The sequence below is a fragment of the Pan troglodytes genome, chromosome 12 (assembly GCF_028858775.2).
Source record: "Pan troglodytes isolate AG18354 chromosome 12, NHGRI_mPanTro3-v2.0_pri, whole genome shotgun sequence".
Taxonomy (NCBI): domain Eukaryota; kingdom Metazoa; phylum Chordata; class Mammalia; order Primates; family Hominidae; genus Pan; species Pan troglodytes.
In genome coordinates this window covers 119,521,526-119,547,083 of record NC_072410.2, presented here as the reverse complement: position 1 = coordinate 119,547,083, position 25,558 = coordinate 119,521,526, and the positions used below count along the sequence as shown (strand labels likewise).

General features: G+C 51.3%; 1 protein-coding gene across 20 annotated transcripts in view; it reads right to left on the bottom strand.

Moving 5' to 3' along the window:
• EIPR1 (EARP complex and GARP complex interacting protein 1) overlaps positions 1-25,558 on the bottom strand; it is a 179,061-nt gene that overhangs the window by 111,457 nt on the left and 42,046 nt on the right. For 6 of the 20 annotated variants that reach the window (XM_063789366.1, XM_063789367.1, XM_063789378.1 and 3 more), the window contains 2 exons: positions 12,654-12,796; positions 11,972-12,073 (listed from right to left, as the gene is read on the bottom strand). The exons of 10 other annotated variants lie outside the window; for them this stretch is intronic. In XM_063789366.1, coding sequence (XP_063645436.1) covers positions 11,972-12,073; positions 12,654-12,714 — 163 coding nt within the window. In that variant the 5' untranslated portion in view covers positions 12,715-12,796. The remainder of the gene's footprint in view (positions 1-11,971; positions 12,074-12,653; positions 12,797-25,558) is intronic. 4 more of the 20 variants (XM_063789370.1, XM_063789377.1, XM_024354182.2 and 1 more) reach the window with 1 other exon arrangement.

Here is a 25,558-nt window from a genome sequence, read left to right as displayed (position 1 = left end):
AGAGGCCCGAAGTCATCATTTCGTCATGCTAGTGGTGGCCTGGGTCCCGCCCCGCCCCTTCCCTTCGCTCCTCTGAACGGCGCTGTACACACCTTTCCCACATTCTGGGTTTCTATGGATATTTGGTTGGATTTGTTCTCTTTTCCCCCCTTCTGTTTCCCAGGTTAGTGTTTTATGCAGAATTCATTATCTAAGATTCTTTAACTTATTCCCTGGTCACTCGTTTTTGGTGATATCATATATTACCTTTTGTCATAAGAAGTTTGGTTTTCTTTATGAAATTATGGTTGGGCCACGAACAACACACAGTTTAGGGGCACCAAACCCCAACACAACTGAAAAATCTGTGTATAACTTTTGGCTCCCCAAAAACTTAACTACTAATAGCCCACTGTTGCCCAGAAGCTGTACTAACATAAATAGTCGATTAACATATTTTGTATGACAAATGTATTACAGACTATATTGTTATAATTAAGTAGCTAGAGAAAAGAAAACATTTTTAGGAAGATCATAAGGAAGAGAGAATATATTGACTATTCATTAAGTGGAAGTGGGATCATCATAAAGCTCTTCACCCTGTCGTCTTCACACTGAGCAGGCTGAGAAGGAGGAGGAGGAGGTGTTGGTCTTGCTGCCTCAGGGGCAGCAGAGGCAGAAGAGAATCCAAGCGTAAGTGGACCCCCCCAGTCCAAACCCATGTTGTTCAAAGTCAACTGTACTGTTTCGTTACAGAGTCAAAAAAGAGAACTCCTTTTCCTATATTTGCTATTTAGGATGTACATAAATATATGGTTTCAAACTCCAATCTTTTTATTTTTTATTTATTTATTTATTTTTTTGGAGGGAGTCTTGCTCTATTGCCCAGGCTGGAGTGGCGTGATCCTGGCTCACTGCAACCTCCCCCTCCTGGGTTCAAGTGATTCTCCTGCCTCAGCCTCCTGAGTAGATGGGATTACAGGCGCCCGCCACCATACCCTGCTAATTTTTGTATTTTAGTAGAGATGGGGTTCTACCATGTTGGTCAGGCTGGTCTCAAACTCCTGACCTCGAATGATCCGCCTACCTCAGCCTCCCAAAGTGCTGGGATTACAGGTGTGAGCCACTGTGCCCAGCCCAAATTCCAATATGTGTCAAAAACTCCAGACAGCCCCTCCCAGCCCTCACCCAGCAGCTCCTGCCAGTGTCTCCCCGGACCCAGCAGCTCCCCGGACCCAGCGGCTCCTGCCCTAATGTCTCCCGGCCCCAAGCCAGAGGTAGAGGGCACTGGGGTGTGTGCCTCCCTTCCTCAGTGGCACAGTGTTCACGCAGGAGCCCTACCATGCTGGGGCCCCAGAAAGCAGGCCTATGGAGACTGTCTCTGTGCAATAGAACCAGCAGCCCCACTTCTGCAGGAGCAGCACCAGGCAGCCAGGAAACAAGAGCTCCGCCCTGCCCACTACCTGCGCACAGCCTCAGGAGCAGCCCGGGCACAGAAAGACGGCATCCCCACTCTCGCTCATGTGCCAGCTAAAACGCACCTCTCCTGGAGGGAGAGAGTAGACTGCCCGTTACCAGAGGCTGGGAAAAGAAGTGAGGCAGGGATGAAGAGAAGCTGGTGAATGGTATAAACATAGTTATATGGAAGGAATAAGTTCTAGTATTTAATAGTATAGTAGGAAAATTAGAGTTAACAAAAATTTACTGTATATTTCAGAATAGCAGAAGAGAACTGTAATGTTCCCAACACAAAGGAAAGATACGTTAGCCATTTGGTTATCCCAAATGATCCTATTTGATCATGACCCATTGTATACATGTATCAAAATATCACATGTACCTCCAAAATATGTACCTCTATGCTATATCAATTAAAAAAAGAACGGGCCTGGGAATGCTCTCGGCGTCTCCCACACGCAACAGAGCCGCACCAGCCCCAGGAAGAACATTCCAGCGCTGGCCAACGCTGTCAGCCGTGTGTGGCCACGGAGGCCTCAGAGAATGAGGCCCAGTTGCACAGACTGTGGGGCTCTGACAGCTGCCACTGGAACCACAGCCCGTGCAAGAAGGCCAGGACCCAGTCTCCAAACCTAAACAGGGCGACTAAAATATGACCCAGAGTTTCCCATGAACCAGGAAATCAAAATTTGAATGAGAAAAGACAGTCAATGGACAGGATGATCTTAAAGCAGCCGCCATAAAGATGCTTCCATGAGGGACTCTTCCCTTGAAACAAACAAAGGGAAAAACTCAGAAAATTTCAACAAAGAGATGAAAGATATAAAAAAAAAACCAAATGGATGGGTTCAATAGCAGCACAATAAATATGGCAGAGAAAAGAAAACATTTAAAGACAGAACAACAGGAAATGCCCAATTTGAACACCAGACCAGAGAGAAAATAGACGGAAAAAAAAATGAACAGCCTCAGGAATGTGGGACAATAGCAGATGGCCTCAGTCACCAGAGAGGAGAAAGTGAGGTTGAAAAGCATTTGTGGGAATAATGGACAGAGAGTCCTCGAATTTGGTGAAGGACATCGCCTACAGATTCAAGAGCCTGAGAAAATCTCAAGTAGCATAAACCCCAAGAAAGCTATCCCAAGACATGGCATGATTAGACTTCTGAAAACTAAAGACAAGAACGAAAATTGAAAGCAGCCTCTGCTCTTCATTCAAACTGGATCACCAAGTTCTCACCTGAAACCAGAGACCAGAACAAAGCAGAACAATATTTTTCAAATATTTCCATTTTTCAAAGAATTGTCAACCTTGAAGTTTATATTCACTGCAAGTATCCTTAGGAATGAAAGGGAAATAAAGATATTTTCAAAAGGAGGAAAACTAAGGAAGTTTGCCACAAGCAGACCTACCCTCAAAGGATGGATAAAGAAAATTTTTCAAACGGAAAGAAATTGTAATGAAAAAAGGCTTAGAACTTCTGAAAGAAAAGAACAACGAATGGGCAAAACCCAGTAACTACAGTAGACATCTTTCTCCTCGTGAGCTTCTTAAACCATATTTGATGGTTGGTGAAAAAATTACACCACCACATCTGATGGTCAATGTACAGAGAGAAAACACTTAAGACAATTATATTCTGAAAGTGGGAGGGCAGAGATGGCCTCAATGGAAGCAGGGCTGCTCTATTCCTCTCGAGGTAGGAAAATGCCAATAACTGTGGGTTTGGTAAGTGACATACGTATATTGTAATATCTAGAGCAAGCATCAAAGCACCTCTACAGAGTTGTATATTCAAAAACACTGTAACTAAATCAAAATGGAGTATTAAAAAACGTTCGCATAACTCAGGAAGGTGAAAGAGAAACAGAACGATGAGAAACAAAGAGAACAGAAAACAAATAACAACATGGCGGAGTTAAGCCCTAAGAGATTAATAATTGAGAGGTCAGTAGTCTCAGTATACCAATTACAAGACAGAGATTGGCAGAGGGAATAAACACACGCACATAAACACACAACCCAGCTCCATACGGCCTATGCAGTCTACAAAAAATCCCACTTCCCAAAACCCAGAGCATCCCGGGAAAGGAAAAAAAGTGGGTGAGGGTGGTGGGAGTGGAGTGCATGAAAATGGCCTGCGCTCGACCAGGACCAGGGTCACTGACTTGAGACCCCAAAACGACAGATGCTTCCCAATGGGAGTGAAGGTTGAAGAGACCGGTCCACACCTCCTTCTGTTCTAACACCCCCCCTCACTACCTGTTCAAAGGAGGTAATCATGTGGGAGAGAGGCAGCAGAGCTGGGGGTTAGGAAAGAGACGGTGGTGTGGGCAGGATTCTCCCTGCAGGCTCTGGCAGCGCCCCGTGTACGCACAGGTGTGCAGGCTCTGGCAGTGCCCGTGTACGCACAGGGCAGGGACGCTCCCTGCGCTGCTCCAAACTGGAATATTCGCGTCTCCCCACTGCAGACACCAGAACACAGCCACTACCCCACACAAGCAAGAACAGCCCCTGAGGTTATGTGCCCACGGCAAGGTCACCACACTCTGTTAGAGAAAAAGGAGCTGGAAAGTTGTTTATATATTAGGAGTGCACGCTTGGTTCAGCGCCAAGGACAGAAAACAATGTTTCCACAGTCACCCAAGATTGACTACAGCAAATAGCTATCCGTTCTGAAGACGACAAATGGTTTCCAAACAACAGGAAATAGATACTAAGGGTATTATAAAAATCTTCCTTTTTAATATTTTTCTTAGGGAGAGAAGAAATACCAGTAAGTTCTCAAAGGCTTTTAAAAGTCTTGATAATTTAAAACTAAAAACTTATCTAAACTTTGTAGTAAGACTGACTTATATTTATATTTAACGCAAGAATCTTCAGGGTACAGTTGTACTTGTGTATGCTATGTCTCAATGGTATACAAATATTTAAAATTATTTTATATACTAAACTTTGTTACACTGATAAATATTTTATGATTCTCCCAAATCAATCAATTTTTTTTTCAAATAAACAAATTAGCCCAGTTTCCCATATGTTAGGGGAAATAATTGCTGGGTAAACAATAAACTTTTCTTGAAACTTGATTCTGAAATGTTACGTACAAGACCCCGAGCAAACCAATGTCTCTGAACTTCCTATTTTCTTGTTTACAAAAATGGAGCATATGAAGATGCCCACTCTCAGACGATTACCAGAAATATCACATTGCAATAGCTTGAAGAGTACTTTGAAAACTGGCAAGCAAAGACAAGGTTACTACTTACTTAGGCCTAGTATGTGCACAGGTAGAACGGTCTCTATCAACACAAGTGCCTCCACCTTCTAAGCTTTACTATTTGATAGACCAGAAAAAGCCCACAGAATTTTATTCTCCTTAGTCCTGTTACACACTCTCAAGCTGATCTCCTCCTAGAAATATGTGATTTTCAAATATACGATAATTAGTAGTTTTGTATCTTTTGAGATTCCAGAAATGATTTCTTTTCACATTAAAAAAAAAAAAGATTTTTAGAAAGTAATTCTGCATGATTTTCATGGGGGTGAGGGGGCAGCTACAAGCAAGTCCCATAAGGTCAAGGACTTGCTTTTTTCACACTTAGAACATATAGAAGGCAGTGGCATATTTTAAATCTGAGAACATGTGGCATTCTCTTACAACAGTTTTTCTTCTATTCATTTAGTTCAAAAAATGTTGAGGCTTAAGACAGGCCAGACATTCTCCCTACTAACTCCTGTCTCACCCACCATCCCTCGTTCAGAATCAGCAGGGCATGAGGTGGTGTCTGCAGAGTACAGGGCTAGGGGTCCAGTCACAGGGCGCCAGGGGCCTCCAGTCGCGAGGCGTGGGGGGCAGCTCCAGTCCCAGGGTGCAGGGGGCTCCACTCGCAGGATGCTGTGGTGGGGGCTCTAGTCGCGGGGCACTGGGGGGCTCCATTCGCGGGGTGCTGGGCGGGGGGGCTCTACTCTGGGGCACCAGAGGTGGGAGGGGAGCTCCAGTCACCTGGGGCATGAAGCTCCAGGCTTGGGGCACCGGGGTCCCTGTGCAGTGTCGGGGTTGTCCCCAGCCTCTGCTGAATCCTGCGGGAACCTGGACCTGGCCTTCTTTGGAACAGCGCACAGAACCACAAAAGGACCTGGCGGTCACTCTCGTGCTGACATACAAATGACACCCTCCATCCTATAGCTTTCATTGACCCAAGATAACTGTGTGTTGGAGCCACAACACACAGTTATCCCCTCTGTCTGATAACTGAAGTGCCTGAAGATGAGTCTCATGACGCTCCCAAATTTCCTCAAGTTGCCCCCCGAATCTGTCCATCACTCTGCACATGGAGTGACCTGCAGCCACGTCAGTCCCCATCTGTCTGCTCTGCCTATGGCCACTGAGGCCGCATTCCGGGTGTGCTCTGACGTTTTACCCGCCATCCCACTGACCACAGCTTGGTCAACGGAGGCTAAGGTTGCACTGCTTTTTAGGTGGCTGTGGCATAAAATTGAGTTTCCTGGCAAAGACAGTCCCTGGAAGGTTCTGTGTGCTTGCTGTGGGGATGAGACTCACGTCTGAGGGGCGAAGTTCATTTTTCAGACCCCATGATGGGACTTCTCTCACTGCCTCCAAAATACACCCTGTCCAATATTCCATCTCCAGGTTCCCATAGTCCTCCCAAGGCTCCCTCCCACCACTCAGCACCTGCTCATCATTGTCAGCGTGTTTCTGGTCTCTTAAAATTGAAGTTTTCTCCCTAGCTTTGCAGGTAAAGCTTTGCAGGGAGAAGGACCCACGACGCCACCGCCTCTGTGCTCAGGGGATAACGGTGGGGTGGGGAAGAGCCTCCACTGGTCCCTTCAACGAGATCTTTGGTGCCCCAGGCTTGAGAAGGTTCTTGATGGTTACATTGCTTTGTCTGCCTCTGCTGGTCTATGACATGAGCACGCCATGGCCTGACCACTGCTGTGGGCCTCATTCTGGAATGGATGCTACCTAACAAAGCCTCATATGGAGGTACACCCACTGATGAGGGTCACCAGATTGAGAAATAAAAACTTGGCACAGGACTGACTGACACTGAAAACTACTCCTTGTTTACCTGAAATTCAAGTTTAACAGGGTATCCTGTGTTTTATCTGACAACCCTACTTCCGATGCACACTTCGCACCTCAGCTTCAACACAAATCTACAAGAAAGGTACAGGACAGGTATATTACCTATCAGCCTCAAGGAGACCCAGTGACCCAATGAGGCTGGGTGACTGCCTCCAACTCAGAGTCCACAGTGCCAGAGCTGCGATGAGGGCTGCACTTCTTCCCACTGGGGGCCAGACAGCCACCCACCCCTTAGACACAAAGTCTCATGTGAGGTGAAAGGGGTGCTGAGAGGGTTAAAGGCAGTGAGGACCCAATTGGACATCACCTGATCCCTGGGAGAGGACATGGATTCTGAGAGGCAGAGACCTGGAGGAAGAAGATCGAAGGCTGAGAGAGCAGCACAAAATGCCGCCTGAGAGTTAAAAAAGTGGGTGGGGGGGTTCAAGGCGCACAGACCTGAGCACTGTGGACGGGCATGGCAGGAGACGAGGGTCGAAAGGTGGCTTGGGGCCAGCTCACAGTAGGACACAGAGCCCAGTCCTCCAGGTGAATGGGCACTGAACACTCGCTGGACTCCCACAAGTATTATTCCCATTTATGTGGACATAAACGGGCTTAGAGAAGGTCCACAAATTGCTGAAGGCCTCAGGGGTAATAAATGCTGGGACCAGGGTGAAAATCCCCATCTGCCTAAATTTATAGCCATTTACAGCTCTCCCCACCGTCAGGAGCATAGTAAGGAGCCTGGGCTTTATCGCCCTAGCTTCTGAGATGCACAGTGTGTTTGGATCTGTGTTTCAGAAAAGTCATTGTAGGAGTCAAACTGTCTTTGTTCCCATGAGAAACTCAAGGCCCAAGCTGGGGCCTGGGCAGAAATGAAGGAAAAAACAGGGTTCGGATCAGGGAGGGCGAGGAAGGCAGAGGCGAGAGGGCTCATTATGTGCATCTGACCCTCACCCCAGGGTCTTCATTAGCAGCGGGTCACAGCAGCAGCTGGGGCTGTCCCCGAGCTGCGGGCCTGGGTCAATGGCCCTGAGCCGCTGGGACCCGGGGAGGGTGGCACTAGCTGACCCAGCCCCCCTCTCACGCCAGCTCCCCGGAGAGCACCACCCGGGGAGCAACATCGGCGGATGCAGAGCACACACGCCGGCCGTATGTCATTGGGGCGCCGCGCTGGCAGCTTTTCATGGCTCTAATTTCCCGAGGACTCTGCGCCAGCGTGATCTACAGTCTTCCTGACATTTCACCTTCCTCTGCTGAAAAATTCATCCCAGTTCTAACGTGGGACGCTCGTTCCCAAGTACAGAGGCAGGAGATTGATTCCGGCTGCCGCTAATGCCAGCTGCCACTCAGCCCCCTTTCCTGGGGCCAGAGCTTGCTTGAGCTAAGCCAGTTCCCAATTATACAGCAGGCTTCACAGTCCTAATTTATCAATCTTTGCCACATCATTTTACATTTATTCTCCATCATGGGTGGACATTTATTATTTTTAAGGCTATACTCTCTTTTTTGGTCTTCCTGAAATTTAACCAGTATGTTGAGGATTTTCATATTTTCACAGTACTTGACTTTTTTTCGTAAAGACTATCTTTCCAAGACCACAGGGTGACAAGCATTTCTGTGACAGGCAGAAGAGGAGCAGGAGCTGGGCTCAGGGCCCTCGGTGGTCTCACTCACCGGCCAGCCTGTTGCCGTCCCTCTCTCGTGTCCCCTCCCAATCCCCCTGGGACCTTCTGAAGGACACACCTGATCCTGGGACTCCTCTGGCTCTAGGCTCCGATGCCCCTCTCACTGCCTGCAGAAAGCTCTCTCCCCCAACCTCCAGCTAGCCTCTCCCCAGGACCTGCCTCAGCCGCACTGGACCAACAAGCTGCACGCACCTGCGGATGCTCTCACCTAGGCCTGAGTTGTGCCCCACGGGCTCTGCCTGGTGACCTGCCACTCACTCTCAGGACCAGCAGCAAGAGTGCTGGTCACCCTGAGGCCTCCCTGGCAAGGCCCTGCCCTGGCGGTGTCCACACAGCATCTTCTGCTGCTGCTCTCCGGCAAACTGCATCCCCTCGTGCTGCACTTACTCACATGTCCCCACCATCACCCGCCACCCGCCCCCAACACCTGTACCCCACCACAGTCATCACCACCGCCATCCATATCACTGTCTTCACCACCTCCATCCACACCACCATCATCATCACTAGCATCACCCCCATGCCCACCATCATCACCACCACCATCCATACCACCATCACCACCACCATCCCCATCCACACCCCCTACCACCACCATCACCACCATCCCCATCCACACCCCCTACCACCACCATCACCACCATCCCCATCCACACCCGCTACCACCACCATCACCACCATCCCCATCCACACCCCCTACCACCACCATCACCACCATCCCCATCCACACCCCCTACCATCACCATCACCACCATCCCCATCCACACCCCCTACCACCACCACCACCACCATCCCCATCCACACCCCCTACCACCACCACCACCACCATCCCCATCCACACCCCCTACCATCACCAACACCACCATCCCCATCCACACCCCCTACCACCACCATCACCACCATCCCCATCCACACCCCCTACCACCATCACCACCATCCCCATCCACACCCCCTACCACCACCACCACCACCATCCCCATCCACACCCCCTACCACCACCACCACCACCATCCCCATCCACACCCCCTACCATCACCATCACCACCATCCCCATCCACACCCCCACCACCATCCTCACCATCATCCCCATACACACCCCCACCACCATCACGACCACCATCCACACCACCATCATCACCACCCCCACACCCACTCCCACCATCACCATCCCAGTCCCTACCCCCATTCCACCACTGTTATCGCCACCACCATTATCGTCATCACCACTATCCCCACTCCCACCCCCTCCACCACACCCAGGACCCCTCTACCCTGATGCTTTTATCTTGGAGTCTGCAGCACCTGCCCAGAGAAACAATCTCCTCACCATCTGTTTACCATGTTTTTGCAAAGCCACTGTGGCACACCAGCTTGGCTTAAGTACTTATTTATTTATTTAATGCCTGAAATAGACCTTGATTAGGTACATTTAAGTCCCATACTTCACACAAACTTCCTATGAGGCAATCCACAGGCAGCCATTATACCTGATGTTGCAAATTCATTACTATTTGGACAGAATCCTGCCTCTCTCCCAACTCACAGGCCACACTCACACATTCTATGAGACCCATTCCTCAAGTTCACTGCTTTTCAACTTCCACACAGTTTTTCTGTCTTCACGTTGACTCTTCACAATGAAGCTGTGTAATTACTACTTTTTCCCCCAAAGGGTTGCTGTACAGATAACTTCAAGTAACGAACCACAAAGTTGGCTACAGAACAGACGCTAGCCAGGCCACCAGGCTCCTTGGCCTCACAGCCCCCTGACCTGGTCCACACCTTCCCCAGCCACGCCAACCTCTTGCCATAGTCTAGACACAGTCCCAACAGTGAGAGACTCAAAATGCCTCAGGAAAACAGACCATGTGCTGTCAGGTACCACCAAGAGTCAGACGCACAGAAATAGTGCATGTGTGAGCTGAGGATTCTGTGCCTTGCACATGGGGTGGAGCATGGAGACCCAGGAGCACATGAAGCACTGACCAAGCTGAGGGCCTACAGTCTGCCTTGCACATGGGGTGGAGCACAGAGCCCCAGGAGCGCATGAGGCACTGACCGAGCTGAGGGCCTACTGTGTGCCTTGCATGTGGGATGGAGCACAGAGCCCCAGGAGTGCATGAAGCACTGACCAAGCTGAGGGCCTACTGTGTGCCTTGCACATGGGGTGAAGCACAGAGACCCAGGAGCACACGAGGTGCTGACCAAGCTGAGGACCTACTGTGTGCCTTGCATGCCGGGTAGAGAACAGAGCCCCAGGAGCACATGAGGTGCTGACCGAGCTGAGGGCCTACCGTGTGCCTCGCACGCAGGGTGGAGCACGGAGCCCTGGGAGCGCATGAGGCACTGACCGAGCTGAGGGCCTACTGTGTGCCTCACATGCGGGGTGGAGCACGGAGTGCCGGGAGCACATGAGGCACTGACAGGCAGGTGACCTCGCAGCAGCTGTGAGGGTCGAGTCTAGACAGAGGCCCCTCCCACCTCACTTAAATAAACACACTGAAGACTCCAAGCTATATGGACTGAATCCACCCCCCATTCCCCCGCCCAATTCATACACTGAAGCCCTAGACCCAGTGTGACTGTACTGGAGACAGAGCCTCTAAGGAGGTAACTAAGGTTAGAGGAGGTCATCAGGTGGGTCCTGGGTCCCTATAAGAAGAGGAAGAGACGTGGGGTTTGCACGTGCACAGAGGAGAGGCCACATGATGCCACGGTGAGAAGGGACCGATGGCAGGCCCAGAGCATAGCCTCAGGAGGACCAGCCCTGCCATGCCTGACCCTGAAGCTCCAGCCTCCAGACCCGGGAGGAAATTAACTTCTGTTGCCTGGGCCACCCAGTTCACAGTGTTCTGCTTTAGCCGTCCAGGCCACCCGAGACACAGGCTCAGCACCTGCCTAACAGGATGCACAGCACTTCGGACGGGGAATCATCTCAAGGTCACACCTGCTTCCTGCTGGGTCCCAGGAGCACAGCCGTGGCTCCTAACGGCTCCTCTCTGCACCTCCAAGCGGAACCGCTGCCACGTCGAAGCTGCTGCGGGCCAAGGGCAGGGCGCAGACCAGCAGGCCGCAGAAGAGCACAGCACATCACACATGTGGGGTTGAGGGAGGAGCTGGCCCCGGTTCTTTACAGTCTTACTGGAAAAATTAATTCAAATTGGGCTTTGTCTAAGCACCCCCTCGTGGGCTGAAACCTGGAGGAAGGGCCATAAACAAAGCACCCGGCAAATGACAGAGCAGGACGCCGTGAGGAGCCACCGTGGGCTGCTCCAGGGACCTAGTCTTATTTCACATCTTCATTAGTGATCTGGAAGGAGCCGTAAACAGCACATTAATTCCACTTCCAGATGACACTGAATTTGGAGGTGCCACAGAAAGTCAATGAGGACAGAGAGATGATACAAACGGGATCTGAAGAGTCAGTGAGGAACGCAAGAAACAACACAGGAGTCGGCCTCAAAAAAATGGCCCACTATTCCAGAGCCATGCCTCATTTCCATAACACAATTAAACAAAAAACACAGGTGCTCCCTACTGTCTGAAGCCCCTTGCTATTCAAGTCCTCCATATCCAGAACCAGGACTCTCATTCTGCAATGCTCAGCTGTGTCCTGGCAATCAGAGTTCTCCTCACACACCGTTCCAAACTCTGAAGCCAAAATACATCTGGTGACGTGCCATTCCTCGATCGCCACGCATGCACCCCAAACTCAGGAGGGGTGCTTGTTTATATAAACACCTTTGAGCTCACCTGCGACCTGTCCCCTGAAGAAGACCTGGTGCAACGTGTTTACAAAGACAATCGTGGGACTCTGAGCTACAGGAAGGATCCCAAACGATTCTATGATGTCTCCTAAAAAGACAAGAAGGAATTCAGATACTTGGAACTTACCCCAGCAACAAAATAGTTGGGTCCATAAAATCTAATTTTACTTCTAAAGACAGAAAGGAGAAAAGTGTTTAAGATATTTAATCTCATCGGCTTCTAAACTCCAGTGCTTGAGCGTCATTACAAATGTCACTCTGAGGCGATAGTTACATCTCCATCCTCCGTGACAAAAACCAGCAAGAAGAAAACATGTTTATACAACAAGGCGTATTTACAAAATCTGTGCCTCAGAAGCGCATCCTTGAAGCCTTGTAGCTGTAGGTCAGGTGCTCTGGAAGTACGCTGTGTGCTCCTAACTAACGCTGCTGGCCCGGCGGGTCACTGCAACAACTCGCTCAGGGGGAAAGGCCAATGGCACAGAGGACTCAACTTGATCATTCCCAGAAAGCGCCGATCCCCGTGCCTGGCACATGAGCACTCGATGGGAGTTGTCATTGTCATCATCTTCACAGTCATCATCATTATCCCGTTACCTCATGTATAAAATAAGGATGATGAAAATGATGGAAGCCAAAAACCGTACATGACCTGCCCAAGGACCCACCACGAGCAGTGGAGTTGGGGCCTAAGCTCCAGTCTTCTGAGGTTTCCTTATCACTCTCCATGCCCAAGTACCGGCTGCAGTCGAGGCTGTTCTGTCCACCACGCCCGGTGTGCTCTTCCTCCCTCCAGCAAACAACACTGCACCTGCGGACAACACCACACCTGTGGGCAACACCACCCCTGCGGGCAACACTGCACCTGCGGGCAACACCACCCTGTGGGCAACACCACCCCTGCAGGCAGAGCAATACCACACCTGCGGGCAACACCGCACCTGCAGGCAGGGCAATACTGCACCTGTGGGCAACACCACCCCTGCGGGCAACACCACCCCTGCGGGCAACACCGCACCTGCAGGCAGGGCAATACTGCACCTGTGGGCAACACCACCCCTGCGGGCAACACCACCCCTGCGGACAACACCGCACCTGTGGGCAGGGCAATACTGCACCTGCGGGCAACACCACCCCTGCAGGCAACACCACCCCTGCAGGCAGAGCAATACCATACCTGCAGGCAACACCACCCCTGCAGGCAGAGCAATACCACACCTGCGGGCAACACCGCACCTGCAGGCAGGGCAATACTGCACCTGCGGGCAACACCACCCCTGCGGGCAACACCACCCCTGCGGGCAACACCGCACCTGCAGGCAGGGCAATACTGCACCTGTGGGCAACACCGTACCTGCAGGCAGGGCAATACTGCACCTGTGGGCAACACCACCCCTGCGGGCAACACCACCCCTGAGGACAACACCGCACCTGTGGGCAGGGCAATACTGCACCTGTGGGCAACACCACCCCTGCGGGCAACACCACCCCTGCAGGCAGAGCAATACCACACCTGCGGGCAACACCACCCCTGCAGGCAGAGCAATACCACACCTGCGGGCAACACCGCACCTGCAGGCAGGGCAATACTGCACCTGCGGGCAACACCACCCCTGCAGGCAACACCGCACCTGCAGGCAGGGCAATACTGCACCTGCGGGCAACACCACCCCTGTGGGCAACACCGCACCTGCAGGCAGGGCAATACTGCACCTGCGGGCAACACCACCCCTGCGGGCAACACCGCACCTGCGGGCAACACCGCACCTGCAGGCAGGGCAATACTGCACCTGCGGGCAACACCACCCCTGCGGGCAACACCGCACCCGCAGGCAGGGCAATACTGCACCTGCGGGCAACACCACCCCTGCGGGCAACACCGCACCTGCAGGCAGGGCAATACTGCACCTGTGGGCAACACCACCCCTGCGGGCAACACCGCACCTGCAGGCAGAGCAAGACTACACCTGCGGGCAACACTGCATCTGCGGGCAGAGCAGAGTCCTTAGGACTGCTCAGAGTCCTAAGTCCAGACACAACTGCCTGATCAGTTCTGTCTTTTATCATAAGCAACCCTGCCTAGTGACCTGCTAGAGCACTGCCCCTCTCTGGTTCCCAGGGAGACGGAGCTACAACTGGGCCCAAAAAGGAAAGTCGACGAGAAGGCCAAGCTCTGGGCTCCCTGCAAGGGCCGGCGGTCAGGACCACCCCAAATATCACCCTGCATCACGGAGCAGCCCCAAGAGGTGTCCCCAGCGTGGGGCCCTGTGCAGTGAGCCTGTGCAGAGCACGCCTGATGCTCACAGGTACAGTGGGAGGTGCATCTCCAGGTCGTGAGAATGGGAATTCTCCCACCGCGGAGGAGACGGGGTGAAAAGGAGGTGGGGTCTTCAGAGAGGACCAGCACCCTGTCCACTGTGGCCCTTTGGATTTGGCAAAGGAAAGTCAAGACAGTGAAGCGGTGACAGGAAGCTGGGGCGGGCCACCTTCCACTCGAGGGCCGCCCAGTGAAAGGGCCCATTTCAGCACAAAACCTTCCCTGTGCCACCCTCCCTACTCCCAACCCCCGAAAACAGAGCTTCTGTCCTTGTCTTCAGGGAGCCACACCAATGGCAGAGGAAAGAGAAGGCACATCCTGCTGTGACAGCATCCTTTACACACGGCTACGTGTTTGCATAACAGGGCCTGGGGACCCTCTCTGAAGGGACCCTCCACGAGCCTCATGTTTCACTCAAGAGATTACCGCACAGTTTGCATTCTACTTTGTAACATATCTACATTCATTTCAGGCTATAAATCATGTTTTCATTACTCAAAATCAAATAGAAGTAACATTACAGAAAGACGCACCACCCTTATCCTGTGGCTTCAGGTGCCCCTGGCACCCTGCCACCCACCCCTGGAGGTGCTGTGCCCTGCTTAAGAAGCTCCCATCATGGAAGGGAAGGCTCGGTCAGTGAGCCGTGAAGGCGGATAGACTCCTGGGCTGGCCCAATGCTTCCAACGGGCTCTGCTGCCTGTGCCGGGGGCTCCTGCGGCGGCTGCTCCCCAGTGCAGAGGAGGCTATGGCTGCAGCACTGCCCACCTCTCCTGGGGGTAAGGGGTAAGGTGCCCTGGACTGGGCATAAGGTGTGCTCTAGATGCTCAGAGCCCACTGCTCAGGACTGTTTGCACACATCCCTGGAGTCCCGTCCTTGCAGGGTACATAGATCCAACTCTGAGACAAACCTGTTCACAGCAGCCTCATGTTTTCTCATTATTTAACAGTGGTGTTAGTCAACTGTGCCCATATTATAGATGAACGCTCCAGAGGTTACTTGACTGGTCCGGGATTGGAGAGCCGGTCAGCAGCAGAGGGAAAAGCAGAGAGTCTAGGTTTTCCAGCCACCAAATCTGGTGCCCTCTCCACTGCCCGATACCCCTGCAAGACCGCTGCCTCCCCTGCCTCCACTGCCCTGCTCCCACCATGCCCACCTAAGGAGGTGAAAGAAAGGCTGGGAAAATAACTGGACCACTTTACATTTAGCTTCCCTTTTTAATTTTTCAGTACAATCTGACAGTGGGTCTCACTCATTCACAAACGCCTCCCTGGGGTGTGCTAAGTTTTCATGTCCAGGGTGTGACAGAAGAAGCGAGACAGAGAAAGGGTAAAGAACCCATTCCAGGTCACACACATTTCACTTCCAGGACACTGCAGTACCTAAGGATGCAGACCCAGATGAATTTAGCTGCTCAGTTGTCATTTTCTTACGTTTCCTCCTACTGATTTATTCAGTACACCTCAGCAGCCTTGTTCCCAAGAAAAATCCACTGTATCTTCCCAAATCTCACTGAGATGATAATTTCAACATAGTTCAAATTAGTCGATTCAGTCTGTCACTATGTTCTGAGCAGCTATGATGTAGCAAAATGGCTGATCACTCAAATGGAGTCGTGTTTCAGAGGAAGATGGTGCCAGGATGAGCGGCCGAAGCTGCGTGGCCTCTGCAGGCCAGGGTGCTTGGCACAGAGGCAAGCAGCCGCGTCCAGGCCTGCCGGGGGCTTCCAGTCAGCAAGCAAGACAGGAAACAGGGAGACAAGTGCTCTGGTAGAAACGGCCACACAGGGGCCGGGAGATGGGCTGGGACCCCGGGGAGCTAGGGTAGAGCGGGGCTTTCAGGAGGCGGTGGATATGCCATAGATGTCATGTCATGTCATGTCATTTCATTTATTTTTTGAGACAGTCTCATCCTGTCGCCCAGGCTGGAGTGCAGTGGCATGATCTCAGCCTACTGCAACCGCCGCCTCCCGGGGTCAAGCGCTTCTCCTGCCTCGGCCTCTCAAGTAGCTGGGACTACAGGCACGCACCACCACACCCGGCTAATTTTTGTATTTTTAGTAGAGATGGGGTTTCACCATGTTGGCCAGGCTTGTCTCGAGCTCCTGACCTCAAGTGATCTGCCCGCCTTGGCCTCCCATAGTGCTGGGATAACAGGTGTGAGTCACTGCGCTGGCCCTTTTTCATTTTTAAAAAAATTTTATTGTCTAAACTTAAGGTCTGCAACATGATGCTGAGATAGAGAGAAAAGGTCACTATAGTGAAGCGAATTAACATATCCATCAGCTCACACAGTTGCTCATTCTCTTTTTCTGTGGCAAGAGTAGCTACAATCCACTCATTTAGTGAAAATCCCAAATATGATAGAAGATAATCAACAATAGCCCTGCTGTAAATGAGGCCTCTGGCCTTCTCCATCCTACATACCTGCTACTTTGCATCCTCAGACCTACAGTTTCCAGTGCCCCTTCCTTAACCATGTAACCATGGTTTTATTCTCAATCTCTGTATACTCAACTCGTTTTGTTGTTAAACTCCACAGATGAACTATCCTGTATTTTTTTTTTCTTTTTGAGATAGGGTCTAACTCTGTCACCCAGGCTGGAGTGCAGTGGCACAATCACGGGTCACTGCATCTTGTCATGTTGCCCAGACTGGTCTTGAACTCCTGGGCTCAAGCAATCCACCCACCTTGGTCTCCATTTCTAAGGGTAAAAAAGAGCTCCCGATGTGTAGACAAGAGAGGGTGGGGAGTGGGCCAGAGCCACAGAAAGGCACAAAGGCAGAGGGATGTCACCTGGGGAGCCGTGGGAAGCTCATGTGTTGGCACGATTCCCTGGAACTCAGACCTCCAGGTCCAAACATCCGTGCTCACACCTGTCACAGCAGACTACCTCGGACGGGAAGCACATGAGTCTGCCTCACACTGAGAGATCCCTCTCTAAGGACCACTTCCACCTTGGGGGTGCCACCCCTACGGCCTGCTCATCACATGGGGTCCACCACGTTTAATGCTCTAGGGGGGTCAGCCTGGGTTCCCTGGATCAGACTCTACCCACCACGCTCTAATGATCTCAGGGCACCAGCTGGGCTCCCCTGAATCAGAGCCCACCCACCACGCTCTAATGATTTCAGGGCGCCAGCCAGGCTCCCCCGAATCAGAGCCCACCCACCACGCTCTAATGATCTCAGGGTGCCAGCCTGGGCTCCCCTGAATCAGAGCCCACCCACCACGCTCTAATGATCTCAGGGCACCAGCCAGGCTCCCCTGAACCAGAGCCCACCCACCACGCTCTAATGATCTCAGGGTGCCAGCCTGGGCTCCCCTGAATCAGAGCCCACCCACCACGCTCGAATGATCTCGGGATGCCAGCCTGGGCTCCCCTGAATCAGAGCCCACCCACCACGCTCTAATGATCTCAGGGCACCAGCCGGGCTCGCCTGAATCAGAGCCCACCCACCACGCTCTAATGATCTCAGGGCACCAGCCTGGGCGCCCCTGAATCAGAGCCCACCCACCATGCTCTAATGATTTCAGGGCACCAGCCTGGGCGCCCCTGAATCAGAGCCCACCCACCATGCTCTAATGATCTCAGGGTGCCAGGCTGGGCTCCCCTGGATCAGACTCTACCCACCACGCTCTAATGATCTCAGGGCACCAGCTGGGCTCCCCTGAACCAGAGCCCACCCACCACGCTCTAATGATCTCAGGGTGCCAGCCTGGGCTCCCCTGGATCAGACTCTACCCACCACGCTCTAATGATCTCAGGGCACCAGCTGGGCTCCCCTGAATCAGAGCCCACCCACCACGCTCTAATGATCTCGGGATGCCAGCCTGGGCTCCCCTGAATCAGAGCCCACCCACCATGCTCTAATGATTTCAGGGTGCCAGCCAGGCTCCCCTGAATCAGAGCCCACCCACCACGCTCTAATGATCTCGGGGTGCCAGCCTGGGTTCCCCTGGATCAGAGTTCACCTATCATGCTCTAATTATCTCGGGGCACCAGCCTGGGCTCCCCTGCATCAGGCTCTACTCGCCACGCTCTAATGATCTCAGGGTATTAGCCTGGGTTCCCCAGCATCAGAGTCCACCCACCATGCTCTAATGATCTCAGGGCACCAGCCTGGGCTCCCCTGGATCACAGTTCCATGCGCCACGCTCTAATGATCTCAGGGTGCCAGCCTGGGCTCCCCCAGATGAGGGTTCCATGACCACTCTCTAATGACCTCGGGGCACCAGCCTGGGCTCCCTTGGATCAGTCCACGTAACACAGTATAATGATCTCAGGGTACTAGCCTGGACTCCCCTGGATCACAGGTCTACCCACCATGCTCTAATGATCTCGAGGTGCCAGCCTGGGCTCCCCCAGATGACAGTTCCATGACCACTCTCTAATGATCTTGCGGCACCAGCCTGGGCTCCCTGGGTCAGAGGTCCTTAGATATTGACAAGGTTCCCCTCGGCGAATTCCTGAAGTTTAGGAGTGAGGAACTAAATTCCATTCTTGTTTTTCTATAGAAACCCACAAAGTGCTCTGGAGTGACCACCACTCAATACGCATAACCTCAGCTAAATGCAGGAGTTAGTTTCACTCTGCAAACGTGTTTTTCAAGCAAGGTGTAAAAGTCTGTGAAAATATTTAGAGAGCAGCAAGAGAAGTGGATGAAAGTTTTCAAAATGGCTTGCACTAGTATAACAGATCAAGTTAGGACACGGTCACAAAGACACAAAAGGGGACACAATGGAAGGTCCAGAGCAAAGGGGACACGGAGCCAGACCACTGGTGCCCTCTGCTGATTGAGAGGCCACCACACAGAGTTTCACCGAGGATGGTGTGAGCAGAGGCAGGCACACACTCATGAAACAGTGTGAGAAGAGGCAGACACGCCCACCCAGGAGACAGTGTGAGCAGAGGTAGGAATGTGCACACTCACGAGACAGTGTGAGCAGAGGCAGGTATGCACTCGTGAGATGGTGTGAGTGGAGGCAGGAGCACACACTCATGAGACAGTGTGAGAAAAGGCAGGTGCACACACATGAGACAGTGTAAACGGAGGCAGGTACATGCACACTCATGAGACAGTGTGAACAGAGGTAGGCACGTGTACACTCGTGAGATGGTGTGAGCAGAGGCAAGCTCATGTACACTCACGAGATGGTGTGAGCAGAGACAGGCACGTGTACACTCGAGATGGTGTGAGCAGAGACAGGTGCACACACTCATGAGGCGGTGTGAGCAGAGGCAGGCATGTGTACACTCATGAGACACATGAGCAAAGATGGGCACACACTCATGAGATGGTGTGAGCAGAGGCAGGCACACACTCCTGAGGTGGTGTGAGCAGAAGCAGGCGTGTGCACACTCATGAGATGGTGTCAGCAGAGGCAGGTGTACACTCATGGTGTGAGCAGAGGCAGGTGTGTATACACTCATGAGATGGTTTCAGCAGAGGCAGGCACACAATCATGAGACAGTGTGAGCAAAGGCAGGCACACATGGTGTACCCTAATTCAGAAACATATATTAGAAATTAAAGCAGCAAAGTTGGGGTTTTTTAATGTTTATCTGAAACATATGCTTTTTTCTCAATGAACCTTAAGAAAACCGTGGGTGAAACAAGTTCTAAATATGGAAAGTGAGATGCATGGAAAGGTCAAGGCCTGCTGGCAGCACATTCTGAAGTGCACACAAATTGGGGAGGGAGGTGACTGGAAGTACCTGGCAGCTCCGAAGGGAGAAACCCCAAGAGAAATATGTCACTCATGCTAATTCCCTGCGTGACCAGGCTTCTTCCAGGTGGCAACACCACAGCCTCTCAGGGCTCCAGGTCCAATTGAGACCTGAAGGTTGTGCTGTTATTTGCTGTGTGTGGAGGCCTGCGTCCTCCTCGGAGGCCAGCCTGCCACCTGCCACCATCCCCACAGCCGTGTCCAACCCACAATCTACGCCCACAGACCAGTTACTGTCAAGATCTCTCCTGTTCCAAGTATGTACAGTCCTGTCGAGACAGCTTCTACCCTGCGCACAGTCCCTCATTTTGCTTTCATGGAGATGCATTTTTCTTATCAAATTATCAGAAAGGAGAGTTAAAGTTCTTTTTAAATCTTCATCATCTATGTAGAAAACATTCCATGAGTTTATTGTGCTACAACTCCCCCTTCCACCAACTCCAAGAATGTCTTTTTCGCTATCATCACAGGTAATAACTGAAAATAGATCAACAGCAGTTATAAATCCCTATCAGTAATCGATGGCAATCTGTCACTTGTTCCTTGCATGAATAGACACAATCATGAGACAGTAAGCTAGGAGAGATGGATGTATGGGTTTAATCTGAAAATGTTTGACTTTTTAAGATACTTTAACCTCATGCAAATTTTCTATCATTTTCTAAGACAGTGTGAAGAGAACATTACTCTTCAAGGAGACTGCCTGTGAGCGCCAGATCCTTCAGCTGTGCACGGGGAACTCAACACTGCAGTTCCTGACCACCCTTCTTAAGAATAGTAAGGGTACAGAGAAAGGGTTTCTCGCTTGCATTTAAAAAAAAAAGTCACGAGCTCATCCACTTCTGCATATTTGTGATGTTCATTCTAGCATGTGCTTGCGTGCACAAGAATTCTACCACACTGCAGACTTCCACTGATTTGCAGAGATTCAGTGTGGCACAATAAACAGATAAAATGTAAACGCTGTTGCTTCTGACAAATAACCAATAGCCACATCCTAAAGAAGAGCCAGGCCCTCCAAATGAACTCTGTTTCTAGACACCCTCCCCAGAGGCCCCTTCTCCATGGCTGCGTCTCCTTTCCTCCCCATAAGATAAGATCCATGGAAGGCCAGGTGTGGTGGCTCACACCTGCAATCCCAGTGCTTTGGGAGGCTGAAGCGGGTAGATCATTTGAGCTCAGGAGTTCAAGACCAGCCTGGCAACACAGTGAGACCTCATCTCTACTAGAAATTTTTTTAAAAATCAGCCAGATATGGTAGTGCATACCTGTGGTCCCAGCTAGTTGAGAGGCTGAGATGGGAGGATTGCTTGAGCCTGGGAGGCGGAGGTTGCAGTGAGCCAAGATTGTGCCACTGCACTCCAGACTGGGTGACAAGAGCCAAGAGCGAGACCCTACCTCCAAAAAAAAAAAAAAAAAAAATCATGAAAAAGGATTTTAGGACATCTGTGAAGAAAGACACGGAAAGCAGCTTTAGAAGAGGGCAACGGTCTGCCGGAAGGAGGGTGCTCCTAACAACTCACGCCTGCTGGCCCTGTGATCGGCCTGCCCTGTCCACGTGCGGTGCTACTGTCCACACTGGCTGCCCCACGCAGGGTGTGCGCCGAAAGGTGTGTCTCAGAAGCCCTCAGCCTCTTCATTAAAATATGCCACCGTTCACCAAAATATCACACAAACTAATGGAAACAAAAAGAAGGAAGGGGCTACAAAAGAGCAACAACAAAGAAAACACACGTGGGTCTCCAAGTACAGCAGACAACAGGAGCTTCTCTATAAGCACCCCTAATAAACAGCACGTACACAGAAAACGCCGCAAGACGCCTCCCACCAGCCCAGGCACCGGCAGGGTAAAAGCACAATACGAGAAAACACTACTGGAAGACAAAGAGGATAAATTGCAACTCTGATGTTTGCAAAGAGATTTGTTATAACGAAGTGACGATTTAAGCAATGCTGTCTAATCTAAGTTTGTGGTGCTTCTGGATTTAATTCATATTTGATTCACGGCAATGTGGAAGCCTAGTGATTTACAGGTGAGCTAAGTGCAAAAACTACAGAGCACAAGTATGTTTGCAAAACACATGAAGTCTCTAGAATGTTTTCCCTGCCCTGCGTTATGCACAGCAAGCTTAGGTCTGTGACTCCAGGCTTTTCCGGAGGCACCTGAAGCAGGAGGGCCTGGCGCCTTGCCCCACGGGTGTGACCGCTGCTGCAGATGACCTGATTCAGATGAGACGTGGCGCCGTGTGTGCTTCGAAGGGCGAAAGAGCCAGGTTAAGCACGAGTCAAGCAGCTGTGCTGCTCTTTCCTGATCAGAGCAGGAACTTGCAGCATTTCACAATGGAAAACAGCCTTCCCTGTGGGATGTAAATCTCAGTTCTGCTATGGCAGGAATAAAATAGAATTCTTGGAACTTAGACATGAATGTTGTGGAACAATTTTGTCTTTCTTCCTTGAGAGCCTGACAGATTAGGGAAATACTTAACAGAAGATCTATGCTGCCTTCAAAGTCTGGCAGAAAGAGTCAGTCTCTGGAAGCCACGACTGGAAATCACGAGATCCAGGGTAACTTGAAGGACACGATCAACTTACGCCTGTGGACGATCAACAAGACCAAGAGTGCTTGGCAATTGTGTTAGTTTTCTGTTGCTTCTACAAATTGCCACAAACTTGGCAGCTTAACTCAAAGCCCACTTACAGCTGGGAGCAGCTGAGGGTGGTCCCAGCAGACAGCCAGGAAACAAGCCTGCATCCTACAACCCCAGGAGCCACATGAGGCGAGAGCCCTGACACAGCCTGGTGGGGGCCTGGAGACCCCAGGCCAGCACGCTACGAAGCTACAGCCAGCACACACTGTTGAAGAGGCATGCGCTGTTGGAAGCCGCTGTTTGTGGGAATTCCTCTGCAGTGTATAATGACTATGGAAGCAGAGGCCGCAGTAACAACTGCCTGAAATGCGGGAGGAGCTCTGGATTTTGGCAGTGGGTAGAGGCTGGGAGGCTTTTGAGGAGCCACAGAAAAAGCAGAGCTTGCCTGGAATATCCAGGGGGCAGAAAGGCCATGCCCTACAGGACCATGGAGGCAGCTCCTGTTGTGCTGAGGCTGGTCCTGCACGAGGGGGGTTTCCTGGTTGGGGGACAGGGCAAGGGTGGAGGAGAGGGCAAACGGGGAAGAGTTATACGATGGTGGAGTAACAACAAGCACAGCGTCTCCAGCCGGCAAAAGGTGCTGAAATGAAAAGCCTAACTGATGTGGTTTGGGTCTGTGTCCCCACCCAAATCTCATCTCGAATTGTAATCCCCACATGTCCAGGGAGGATCCAGATGACTGGATCACAGGGTGGATTTCCCCCTTGCTGTTCTTGTGACAGTGAGATCTGGTTGTTTGAAGGTGTGTGGCTCTTCCCACTTTGCTCTCTCTCTCTCCTGCTGCCTTGTGAAGAAGGCCCTGGCTTCCCCGTCACCCCCCACTGTGATTGTGCATTTCCTGAGGCCACCCAGTCATGCTTCCTGTTAAGCCCGCAGAACTGTGAGTCCATTAAACCTCTTCATAAATTACCCAGTCCCAGGTAGTTCTTCATAGCAGTGTGAGAATGGACTAATACCCCGACTGTCAGGAGAGTGTGCCCCTAAGAAAAGGCCAAGGACGGGCCACACTGCATGTGGTTAAAGCCTCGGGAAGATCAGGAAGTCAGAGTGCAGGCCTAGGAAGGGCCTCTCAAGAAGCCAAGGAAGCACCTCACAGATCCTCAGGCAGAAGAGAGTGAAGGGTGAAGGGGAGGGTGAAGGGTCAAGGTGAAGGGTCAAGGATGAAGGGGGCAGTCCCTTGGCCATCTTAGCAGGAGACCAAGGCAGAGAAGAGATCGTCTCTAAAAGATCTGCAGTTATGCTCTTGTCTGAGGAAGCGAAGCCTCAGGAAATCTACTGAAGACCCACAGATTCTTGAGAAATGTGTTTCTGCTGAGACACTGTCAGCTTGGACCAATCAGCACAGAGAGCAGACAAAACACAAGGAGGCTCTCGGACCCCCAACCTCCCGCTGGCAGGAGGGAGGTGCATAGCCACACTCAGCCACATGCCATGCTGCCCTCCATGTGGAAGGCAGGGCCCTCAGAGGAGGACATGGGGCAGCTGTGAAGTTAAAGTGGAAGAAGGGCCAGGCGCAGTGGCTCACGTCTGTAATCCTAGCACTTTGGGAGGCCAAGGCGGGCAGATCACCTGAGGTCAAAAGTTCGAGACCAGCCTGGCCAACATGGTGAAACCCCGTCTCTACTAAAAATATGAAAATTAGCCGGGCGTGGTGATGTGCACCTGTAATCCCAGCTACTCGGGAGGCTGAGGCAGGAGAATTGCTTGAACCTGGGAGGCAGAGGTTGCAGTGAGTCCAGATTGCACCACTGCACTCCAGCCTGGGCGACAGAGTGAGACTCTGTCAAGAAAAGAAAAGGAAAAGAAAAGAAAAGGAAAAGAAAAGGAAGGAAAAGAAAAGAAAAGGAAAGGAAAAGAAAAGGGAAGGGAAGGGAAAGGAAGGGAAAAGGGAAAGGAAGGGAAAAGGGAAAGGAAGGGAAAAGGGAAGGGAAGGGAAAAGGGAAGGGAAGGGAAAAGGGAAGGGAAGAGAAAGGGGAAAGGAAGGGAAAAGAAAGGGAAAGGAAAAAGGAAGGGAAAGGGAAGGGAAAAGGGAAAAGGGAAGGGAAAAGAAAAGAGAAGGGAAAAGGGAAGGGGGAAGGGAAGAGAAAAGGGAAGGGAAAAGGGAAAGAGATGGGAAAAGGGAAAAGGGAAGGGAAAAGGGAACAGGGAAGGGAAGGGAAGGGAAAAGGGAAGGGAGGGGAAGGGAAACATACACAGAACCCGGTGAAAGTGGAATATTAGATCAGGATGTCCTGGTGACCAGCCTGATATATGAGCCATGCAATCCCTACACATCAATATTCTGAAGCCAGGGTATGAGAGAGAAGATCAGACAGAATGCATTAAAAGTACCTAAAAAGTCATTCAGCCTGTGGGACAAATGAAGGCAACATTTTAGAAACTATATATCAAAAACCACAAAGAATTTGTTCTGGCTTACATGGTAGAGAAAGAGATCCTAGGAGATATTTCTCCATAGAGCCAGAATTTAGAAAGTACTCATTGACGACGACCAAACAAGGAGAACTGGGGAAGACAGAGGCTCAGTTCAGCAACTCAGACATCTGCATTGACACAAACTAAGGTCCCAGAGCTCCAAGAGCCTAGAGAGCACAACGGCGGGCAGGAAGAAGCCTATGAGGCATATCACCAGTCAACGCGCGTGTGTGCATGGAACTGCTCTTACCAAAGAGCACTGGAAGACAGTCACCAAGACACTATAGGAAAGAGATGAATCCCTGCTGCTCCCCACAACGTACAGTTTCCACATCAGGACACTTGTGTCTGCCTCACCGGAAACTCCAGCACTGTACTCCCCTGATCAAGGTGTCAACGTTCCCAGAACAGCTGATTCCAGCTTCAGTTCTTAGAATCTCAAGATTCTAATAATTTCTGCAA